The 10,358-nt window shown below is 52.7% G+C and overlaps 2 protein-coding genes across 2 annotated transcripts; one reads left to right on the top strand and one right to left on the bottom strand.

Moving 5' to 3' along the window:
* Nucleotides 1-356: 356 nt before the first annotated feature.
* On the top strand, nt 357-3,837 carry LGALS1 (galectin 1). The gene is made up of 4 exons (XM_009812027.2): nt 357-397; nt 1,633-1,712; nt 3,063-3,234; nt 3,629-3,837. The coding sequence occupies exons 1-4, from the start codon at nt 389-391 to the stop codon at nt 3,770-3,772; spliced, it is 405 nt and encodes a 134-aa protein (XP_009810329.1). The 5' UTR covers nt 357-388; the 3' UTR covers nt 3,773-3,837.
* Nucleotides 3,838-6,324: 2,487 nt separating this feature from the next.
* Nucleotides 6,325-7,515, bottom strand: LOC132316958 (urotensin-2 receptor-like). The gene has a single exon (XM_059817094.1). It carries the CDS (start codon nt 7,429-7,431, stop codon nt 6,325-6,327), a length of 1,107 nt encoding a protein of 368 aa, XP_059673077.1. The 5' UTR covers nt 7,432-7,515.
* Between the last annotated feature and the right edge of the window lie 2,843 nt (nt 7,516-10,358).

The raw sequence follows: 10,358 nt of genomic DNA, 5'->3' as shown, positions 1-10,358 counted from the left end.
CTCAATCCATCTGACAATTTTCCATGTGGGATAAAAGCCTTGGATAGTAAAACACTCATTGTAAAACTATTTTCCATTGGCTTCACGGCCACACACAGCTGGATCTCCTCCTGGAGCGGCCAGCAGCCTGCTTGGAAGGGTTGGGTTTAGCATCCTGGAAAGGAGCCTGGGTGAGGGTGGGAGGATCCAGCTCTGCCTGACAGGCCCTCCCTCCCCCCAAAACCAACCCCTCCCATGCTTTCCTCGGTCTGATTGGCGGGTGGGGTGTAGAAGGGCTAGGACAACCCAGCTCTCCGTCTATTTAAAGGCAAGGGTGGGGCCCCTGCAGCTACTTGCCTGGGACTGTAGCACCTTGGTGGAGAGAGGCATTAGCCTGCAGAGCAGCACCATGTCTTGCGTGAGTAGAGAAAGGGATGGGGCAGCTTTGCTGGAGGTGGTGCTTCATGGAGTGGGACTGTAGGGAATGTGTTAGCTTGCTGTGAGGGTGCTTGCATTATCCTCCTCCATCTGCTCATCAGCCCCTGTATCAGAGGGTCTGCTAGAGCTGGGTGCCTGCTGCTGGGGAGGAAGGATCCCTGCTGCATCCATTGCAGAGGGGTGGCTGCTATTTCTTGTTCTGGCAGGAATGCTTTTTTTTTCCCTGCAGGATCCCTTGGGGAGGTATGTGGGGCATCCTTGTGGGGTTGGCTCCTGAGCTGGGGTAACCAGTTTTACAGCAGCTCTGCTCTGGGGAAGCAGCTGCAGTAATGTTTATTGCTTTGTGAGCATCTTCTCTTCTGGGCAGCCTTGCTACTTGCTTCCTGGCTGAAGTTTTCATGAGTCACTGAATTGTTATCTCTCTCTTTCTTGTAAGGAAATGTGCTATACAGAAGCATCATTCTGTGAATGCCAAGGACAGCCGGGGAGATGCTTGTGTCAGAAGAGTGATTGCACTTCTTTGATTAATTTGTCTTTCATTAGACTGAGGGTGATTAATCAGGGAGTGTCCCAAGTGCAGGCTTATTTATTAAAGTGGGATGGGGGAAAGATTCTTGGTATTCTTGGGGCCTTGCCTCTGGTGTGATAGAAAGTGAGTGTGTATGGGTTTACCAGGGTATTTTAGTTCTCCTTGAGAAGGTGGGGAAAGATGTGCGCATGGAGCAGGAGGATGTTCTTGCAAGTGCTGAACATACAAAAAAAAAAAACACGCCACCAAGGCCTGAGGAGCAAAGTGTCTGAGCCCCTGGACCTAGGCAAAGCTTGAAGTTTGAATCCAAGCCAGGGGAAGGGAGTGGAGGCTCCATCTCTGCGCAGCCAAGCTTGTGTGGGATGATGTGAGACCCACAAGGCACATGGGTGTGTTTGGGACAGGGTGGGTGTGATGGGAGCTTGCAGGTACTTACGCTTCACTGCTGTGAAATACAGATATGTTGATGAGAGCAGCAGAAGAAAGGTTGGGAAAGCAGGCACATGTGACTGGAGTAACTTCTCTGGGATGTCCCGTGGTGCAATGCCCTAGGGGAAGGGAGCTTTCCTGTCTCTCCAGCCATCCAGAGCAATGCACTGTCTTGCAAGGCAGCAGGGAGAGCTGCCAAGTCAGAGCAAGTGAGCCACCAGGTACTGAGCTAACATCTCTGCCTCTGTATCCCCCAGGGACCAGTGTGCACCAACTTGGGTCTCAAGCCTGGCCAGCGCCTCACTGTCAAGGGGAAAGTTGCACCAAGTGCCAAGAGGTATGTTGTGCTGCACTGCCCAGACATGGCCAAGGCACTACACTGAGTTGTCTTCTGCTGGTGGGGGACAGAAGGAATCCCTTGAGTGGGAGAGGAGCAGCTTTGGAAGGGGTTAACACCAGCAGTGCTTCCCAGTGAGTCATTGCCTAATGCACACTGCAGACACAGCTACTGCCAAGGGGCTAAGCCAAAGCAGATGTGAAGCTCCAGCTGCATGCACTGGCAGTGACCACATCCTCTCTAGTGCAGGGTAAAGGAAATGGAAGCTGTGTCTATACTGAGATTTGGGTTGAGACCATCCCCATAGCCACATCCTCACCCCTGTGCGAAGGTGGCCCAGGAGCAGGAACACCATTACAGTACCTTGCTTCACTGGGCAGGAGGAGATTATAGCCCAAGTAGCTGGGAGGTCTTGATGATCCAAGCCACAGCTCCAGCTAATGGTGCAAATGGAAAGGCTGCATGTTGCAGCAGGGAATTGTCTTGGGCTGTTGAAGTTTGCTTTCACCTAGTGGAGATGCCTGTCAGGTGCTAGGGGGGAAGGTGGTGAGGGGGCAGGTTGGAGTAAGTAGAAAGGTGCTCCTAACTCTGCAGGGATCAGGGTGGCTGGGGCCCCCGGGGAAGCCTCTGCAGTAGACCCCAGCCCTTGTGCAGGTCTGTGGCTGGTGGGGCCTCTTGGTGGGTAAGGTGGAGCCTGTAGCTGCTGTATGAGCACTAGCGGTGTTCCAGGAAACATGTCCCAGCTCTTCCCAGTGCCTTTGAAGTTTGATAGTGTTGAGTTGAAGCCTCCTGGGCTTTCCCTTGCCAAATAATATGCCTCCTCTCTTCTCACCTGGGTAAGAGGCCTGGAGGCAAGGTGGACACTGGGCTGGGAAGCTGCTTCCTCCCACTGCCATTGCAGATGCTTTGGGATAGCTAATGACATGCTAATTATTTCAGCTGCCTGCAGGGTGGGGAGAAGGCAATGGCTGTCAGGCAGGGTGCAGCACCAGCTAACTGTTTGGGGCTGAAAGGAAATCTATGAAAAGCAACTGACTCCTTGGGAGCTGGTTTGGGTGCAGGATAACTCCCTGTTCCGGGCTAAGTGCTGAACCTTCCTCTTGTTAAAAGCTTTGTGGAAACTAAGTGGTGTCTCTCCCCAGGATGGCACTGTGGGGCCTACACCTCAGCAGAGAAGAGTACCCCTTACTGACTCAGCACCATCTTTTTAGGGAAGCTATGCAGTTTAGCAAAGGGTTTCTCTTTGGTTACCCTCAGCTCGGCTTGAAACAACAGACCCAGAGATGTTCATAGTAATGAGCAACATGCTACCGTAGTATTGATTAACACAGTATTGATGTTCCTCTGCAGCTTTGTGATGAATCTGGGGAAGGATGCTTCCCACCTTGGCCTTCATTTCAACCCCCGTTTTGATGCTCATGGTGATGTGAACACCATTGTGTGCAACTCAAAGAAGGTGGAAGAGTGGGGTGCAGAGCACAGGGAGACTGTCTTCCCTTTCCAGCAGGGAGGCATAGCAGAGGTGAGGCCTGGGATGCACTCTCTGCACCTGCCCTGGTGAAGGGAGGGTGTTTGGCACAGGGCACCCAACCGCAGGGGCTGTCTCAGGACTGTCTGTACAGGTGGTGGCTGGCTTCTGCTTGGCCAGTGCCACCATCCAGGGCTCTGAGCAGTGATGGAGGGTGGGGATCAAATGTGCAAGCTCCAGCTAGCTCAAAGGGATGTTACTGTTGAACTGAGCAAGGAATAGGAATCTCTTGGGAGACTAGAATAACACTCCTGCTGTTGAAGAGCAGGTTATGCTGCTGAGCATGTTCACCCTGCAAAATGGAGGGTGGCACAGCAATGCAGTGGAGGGGAAAGGTTTGAGGGTATCTTGGTAGAAACTTTCTTTGACTTTTCCATTTGTCTTGCAGATCACTTTCAGTGTCAACCAAAATGATCTGACAGTCCACCTGCCAGGCCACCAGTTCACATTCCCTAACCGGCTTGGTCTCTCTGTCTTTGACTACTTTGATACACAAGGGGATTTCACACTCCAGTCCATCAGCTGGGAATAACTTCATCTGACACCTCCATCTCAAACATACAGAAAAAGCAATAAATAAATAACAGTTTTGGTCTACCCAGTCTCAAAATCTAATCTGTTCCATACTGCAAGTCTACATGGGTTGGTCACCTTGCTGGGGGGGGTGGGGAGGGAGGAGGGTAGCCAGCTTTGCTGCAGTACCATATGTGGGTGGTGTGGTGCCAGCCTTGGCCCTTAGAGTCATGGATGGAGAGGAGGGTGAGGGCCAAAAGCCTGGGAAGGCCAAAGGAGAATCTCAGGAGGAAACATTGGGGCTAGATGTGACTAGAGGGGAGGGTGGAAGGGTCCCTTAGGCAAAGTTACCTGCTCTTGAGGTTTAGACTGACACCTTACCCTGCCTGTGTAAAGTGGGTTGATGAAATCTCTCTCTCTCCCTAAACTAACCATCCCTGGCTGGACATAGCCTTGAGTCACTGTGCTAGGTAAACCTAGTGGGGCATGGAGTGAGGGGAAAGTCCTCAGTTGTGCTAGCTTTGCCCTGTACCCCTCTGTAGAGGCTGGTCCCACTCATGACACAGCTCTCCTATGTCTTTTTGGGGCCTCTTGCTGCTGCATGGGGATAGCAGTAGAAAAGGATGCTTTGTTGGGTGTGGTGGAGCATGCAGGGTGCTTCTCATCCAAATCCTTTCTCCCAGTGACTGCAGAAGCATGAATACTGTTGAGTTATAGCGCACATGAGGGCGGTAAGCTGGAGGGGACTGGTTTTATTCTGCTGCATGTGCCTTGCCTGGTCCATCTAGAGCTGGGAGAGGTAGCAATGCCCAGCTGGGCTGCGAGATGCTGAGGATGTGTCTACTATGCTTTTATTACCCCTTCACTCATATTAGCCCAAATGAGCCTGAGCACTTCTCTGACTAATCTAAGGCTAGCCTCTGAGGAGACTGAAGACGATGAGGCATGTTTGATGTTACAGCATAGCTCTCACTGGGCTGTGGGCTTTTACCCAAGGTGTCAGCCAGCAGCTACCTTGGGGGCTCTGGCAGTCTGATGCTACTTCCGCAGCAATGACTGCTGCTGTTGGGCAGGCTGTGCCTGGTGGGCATAGGAAAGGTGGGAGCTGCCCTTTCCACAGTACACAGCAGTTACCAGGTAGGCCTGGGATGGAAAGACCCAATCTTTGGGTCCTCAATTCCAGGCTTGGCCATAAGCAACAGGAAGCACAAACAAATTGATGTCCTACAAGGACTCCCTGTGGGCCTGGTCAAGCCAATTCCTCCCACTAAGCAGTTGCAGAGCAGCTAGAGCACAGGAACTTGCTCTTATGGCAGCAGCACCTGCCGTTCTTGCTCCCTAATTCATGAGGCTCTGCCAGGCCCTGTGTCTCAGGCACCCATGAAGAGGGAGGCTTGGCTGCTAGGAATTGGGGGGCTGAGGAGGAAGGGAGAGATGAGTTCAAGACAAGGGCTTAAGATGGGCTTTTGAGCTGGGAGGCAGGAACACTTACGGTATACAAGCGACTTGAGGCTCTGCAGCTGTACCTCTCTCTTGAACCCCCGTGTTGCCCAAAGCCAGTCTGCTCTGGATGATCACATCCTGCTCTTTAGGGCTACATCTGTAATAGTAAACATGACATCTAACATTGCCACCCCGTGCATAGGCATGACTGGGGGACAGCCTATCTTGGGGACTTGTCCCATGGCGTGATGTGGATGAGGCCATCCTTTCTGGGGATGAGAAGAGAGTTTAACTGTATGGAAGTGAGCCATGCTAGGCTAGATGGCCTCAAGGCGAGAGACCTGGCCCAGTTTACACAGCAGTTTTGACACAGTCTGGCGTATATTCGGTAGGCTGCAGAGTTGGGGATTTCCTCCACCACAGCAAGGACATGGTGCTGGGTGAGGGCCCCTTCCATGAGCTGTGACGATGGACATGTAGTGGAGCACTCTCCTGGGATGATCTTGAAAGCTGAGCAGATGTACTGACCTCTCCAAGCTGTGCTTCAGGGCAATCTCACAATGTCTCTTAACTGCACTTGGGAGTCTTTTTTTTAGAAAGACTCTTCAAAAATTTTTTTTTTGTGGAGGGTGGGGGAAGAAAGCTGAGTGTGAGCTTTACCACAAGAGGATGAACCTTAGTCAGAACTCCTGCTAGCATGGCTGCTTCTTGAAGTGACTCATTGGTCCTGTGAAATCTGTGACTCACTGTTGTCCTGACCTTGTTATGGCTTGGCCCTGTTGCCAGCGAGGAGGTGAGGGGTGGATAGGGCTCCCCAGCTGTATAATTTAGACGTATCGAGGCTGACTGCTCCCTTCCACCCACTCCCTGGCCTTGTGCAAGATGGAGGCTGGCGTGTGAGGGCTGGAGGGCCTGAGGATGAAGTCAGGATCCCCAGGACAAGTGCCCTCCCCACCAGCTGATGGTGGGGGGGGGTGAGCAGCCTCACAAAGGGGAAGGCATGAAGGGGAAGGCACCGCAACAATGACGATGGAAGACATTGCACACCAGCATGGAAGGCAATGTGCCTTTATTTCACAACTCAACCCCAGCCAAAGGCTGGGAGATGTCCCCCAACCAGGGTGCCACTCATCCACTGCTTTCCCTCACAGACACCAACAACTCCCCAAAAGCCGGGCGGATAGCACAGCCTCCTGCTGGGCCCCGCATGGCTTTCCGGAAGGGTGCCGAGGGCCGTGGCGTGCCCGTTCCGCTGCAGGTGGGGCGCCGTCGGTAGCTGCGGGCGAGCAGGGTGTAGAGGAAGGGGTTGATGCAGCTGTTGCCATAGGCCAAGCAGGTGATGCCGAAATTGAGGTAGGCCTGGGCGGTGGGGCTGATGCCCAGCACCTCGCCCCAGTACAGCCCAGCCAGCTGCCAGGCCCAGAAGGGGAGGAAGCAGGCCCAGTAGGCCACCACGATGGCGGAGATCCTGGAGAAGAGCTGCCGGCTGGGGGCCCGGCCGGCCACCGGTAGCCCCGGGCCCCAGGCGGAGGACCGGTACGCCTGGGCCAGGCGGGCGTAGACGACGCCCAGCACCATGCCGGGTGCCAGGATGCTGGTGGCGAAGAGGACTGTCAGGTAGAGCCGGAAGGCCGCCGGCGTCCAGGTGGGGATGCAGATGCGCTTGTGGGGGCCACCCCCCTCCCGCAGCTGGGTCATCACCATCATGGGGGACGTAAGCAGAAGCGAGAGGAGCCAGAGGACGGCGCTGGCCAGTTTGTGGTAAGCATTGCCAGCCTGCCTGGCTCGCAGCGGTCTGGCCACTGCCCAGTACCTCTCCAGGCTCATGGCGGTCAGGAAGAAGATGCTGGCATGCATGGTGAGGAGGTCCAGGCTGAGCAAAAGCCTGCAGCCCACGTCCCCAAAGAACCAGTCGTGGGCAAAGTAGGTGCAGACCACAAAGGGGATGGTGGAGAGGTACAGGAGGTCAGCCAGGGCAAGGTTGATCACATAGACCCCCAAGGAGCCTGCTGAGCGGCCTGCCACCCTGCCGGAAGCCACCACCACTGTGTAGATGTTCCCCACCATCCCAGTGAGACACATGACCAGCAGCACTGCACCCAGCGGCCCCGTGACCGGGCTGTCCCCTCCCAGGACACTACCGCCATCACCCCCGCCACTGCTTTCCTCTGAGAAGCTGCCACCCTCAGGATCCTCTCCAGGCCTTGCACTGATGGGAGAAGGATCACAAGACATCTTTGGGTAGCGCAAGAAAGAGCAAGCCAGGCTGTCAGAGACCTGTTCCTTCCCTCTGCCTTCCCCCCTCGCTGTATGGGACACGTCTAGCCTTGACACGAGAGGTAAGAATGGCAAGAGTTCAGCAGACATAGGGTACTCCAGAGAAGTCTATTCCTCACCTCCAGCCACCCAGTCCATTTTGCTGATCTTGTCCATCACAAGCTCTGTCCAGTAGTTTTCCTTAACCACCAAAGGGCTGAGAAGGGGATACCTCCCTCCCCCTTCAAGACTGATAGGTGCAAAATAACCTCCGCCAGCCTGGAGGAAATGTCTCTGGTCTTCAGCTCCTTGCTCGTCGTTTTTCCAGCATTCGCTGGGCCCACAGAAACCAGCAGACTCGATTAACAAGTGGATTTCTCCTTCTCCCAGGTCTGTGTTCTCTCTGCTCAGATAGACTCTGGAGAGGTGGGCTCTGAGCCCCTGAACCAGCCCTTGGAGAGTTGCCTTGCCCACTGCATGGAGGAATGTGTCTGACTCACCGCTTCACACGCTGGTGTGAATGCAGTCCCAGTTTACACTGGGCTCTTAGGCACTAGCTGAAGAGCCATGCTGACTCCCTCCTCTTTCTTGCAGACATGCTCCGTCTTCCCCAGTGCCTTCCTCCACCTTCCTCCGGCTCCCTCTTCCTTCTTGTTCTTTTTTCCATTTCCCCTTGCACAGTTTTCCTCATTTGAAAGAGATGATAACTGAAAGACAAGACTCCCTAATGTGGCAGGGGGGGGAAGGCATTGCACTGTGGCTTTAGAAGGGAAACAAGCGCCAACCCTGAAAATGCAATAGGCAGGGAGCTGCCACATTGCTCTCCTTGGCCAAGCCAGGCTCAGAAGGGCTGTCCCCCACTCCCTTCCAAGGACAGCAGGAGCCCTTGAGGTGTAGACAACAGATGTAGCCCCCAGTTTTGCAAGCAAGCCCACATCTTACATTTACTATGACCTGGCCCTGTTCCATCCTTGTCCCTCAGTCAGCAGCAAGATCCTAGAGACTCAAAGGGCTGGATATTTTAGACCCACTCTTTCCTCCCTCTCCCCAAAGACCATCCTTCTCCTCTAAGCCTTCCCCCTCCTTCCCTCAAATCCCCAAAACCTGCTGCCTCATCTCGGAGCAGGGAGCAGAAGTGTGTTAGGTAAGCACCATTGCCTTCTAGCGGGCCATCACTGCATGATACCTATGCCCCCACACTTCTGTGCCCAACGCTACCCTGCTCCTTCTTCACCCACATCTGAGCCTCATTTGTCTCAGGGAACAGACACAGCGGGACAGAATTTGCAGAGCAGAGACAGATATGCTATTACCAAATGCATGCTGCTGTTTGTTCTCAGGGGTTTTCAGGCCAATCCAGCCACACTCTTTTGCATCCTCGCTGTATTAGCTTTGCTGTGGCCAAGCTAAATGCCTCCACTCATCTCCAGCAGCAATAACTCAGCAGCAAACAGGAGAAGGAAGCATCCCACCGGTACTGCCCTCACTGCAGTAGAACCCAAGCACCTTCCAGAGCAATGTGCTGCATGCAACAGCAATAGCTTCAGCATGACCGTGCCACAGGATTGGGCATATGGCACATATGGCATTGACGGAGGGAACTTCAGAGGCCTCCCTCTGGGTTATCTGTATCAGCTCTTGGCATGGCTGGGTCATGCTCACTACTCTTCTTCCCAAAGAACTGAATGTGTAGGTTGTGTAGATGGGGCTTGAGCTTTTTTTCTAATGGATTGCCCACTTTCACTTTATCAGAACCAAAAGGCACTTCGTTTTGGAATATAAGTTTTACAATGGCCTTCGGTTTCTAGGACAGTCATGCTCCAAACTGGAAGAGATCAGCAAACTGCAGTGAAAATATAGTTTTGGGTGGAAAGCTCCATCGTGTCATGGCAGCAGCATGAGTGATGCTGCTTCTCATCCCAGAAGTTGATGCTACCAATAGGTTGTGGGGGTCTCGGCCCAGAGAGGGGCCCCCAGAGAAGCAGCAGGGGATGATGACTTTGCCCATTTGGCTCTGATGGAAAGATTCACAGTCCACATGCCCCAGGAAATGCAATGAAGAGCCATCACTCCTTGCTCTGATTGTCTGTGCTTTTTTTCAAGAAACAACCTCACGCCTTAGCAGTTAGCAGCTCCGCTCATCTAGGAACTTAAAATAAATTACAATGGGACTTTTTTATTCATTTCTTTAGGAGCTAATTAAAATACTGGTTGCCTCATTAATTCTAGTTAGCTCCCCTTAACACACTAGATGCCTACTCTCACAGTGCCTGTGTAAAACTGCAGACACGTCAGATTCTACAGTCATCAGCAGAACTCAGCTGGTCCTTCCAGCACGTGAAACAGAGCTCTGCCAGGAGAGCCTTAAGAGATGATCTTTAAGATATGAATCATGGGTTGATTTAGTGTTTAGGACTAACTGTTACTAGAAGGACATGAACATACAGACTTCCTACTACTGCATAAAACTGTATGTGTATGTAATATATAATATACACATACGTAATGTATAGGGCAGAATGAAAATGCCAGTCCTTTGACATATACAGAGAATGAGGGAGCAGAGATCCAGGTATTACTAACTTCAGACATCAACCCCTATGCTCTAGTAAAGTCAACAGAGTCCAAAGTCTGTATCAGACATGCCATAGGCTGCTCTCTGCCGGACCCAACCTCTCTCCATTGGTTTGACTAGAGACGCAAATTTGACAGCTGAACTTCAATGGCATGAATATCCCTCACAGTATCTTCCTTAGGGTAGTATTCCACCTCTCACCACTTTTTGTTACGTGTGCACACACATTATCCACATACACACAAGTATACACACACATTGTTTTTGAGCAGACCTCTTAACATTCTCTGTAGCAATCAGAGGAAGGTCTCCACACAAATGTGGTCTGAAG

Source organism: Gavia stellata, chromosome 4 (assembly GCF_030936135.1).
Source record: "Gavia stellata isolate bGavSte3 chromosome 4, bGavSte3.hap2, whole genome shotgun sequence".
Lineage (NCBI taxonomy): Eukaryota > Metazoa > Chordata > Aves > Gaviiformes > Gaviidae > Gavia > Gavia stellata.
The sequence above is the reverse complement of the archived record's forward strand: the minus strand, read 5'-3'. Positions and strand labels throughout refer to the sequence as shown.

Excerpts from the sequence above, each read along its gene's own strand:
- LGALS1 (XM_009812027.2), top strand. Across the intron at positions 1,713-3,062 it reads GTTGCACCAAGTGCCAAGAG|CTTTGTGATGAATCTGGGGA; the intron begins GTATGTTGTGCT and ends GTTCCTCTGCAG. Across the intron at positions 3,235-3,628 it reads AGCAGGGAGGCATAGCAGAG|ATCACTTTCAGTGTCAACCA; the intron begins GTGAGGCCTGGG and ends TTTGTCTTGCAG.
- LOC132316958 (XM_059817094.1), bottom strand. The coding sequence starts at position 7,431 with ATGTCTTGTGATCCTTCTCCCATCAGTGCAAGGCCTGGAGAGGATCCT.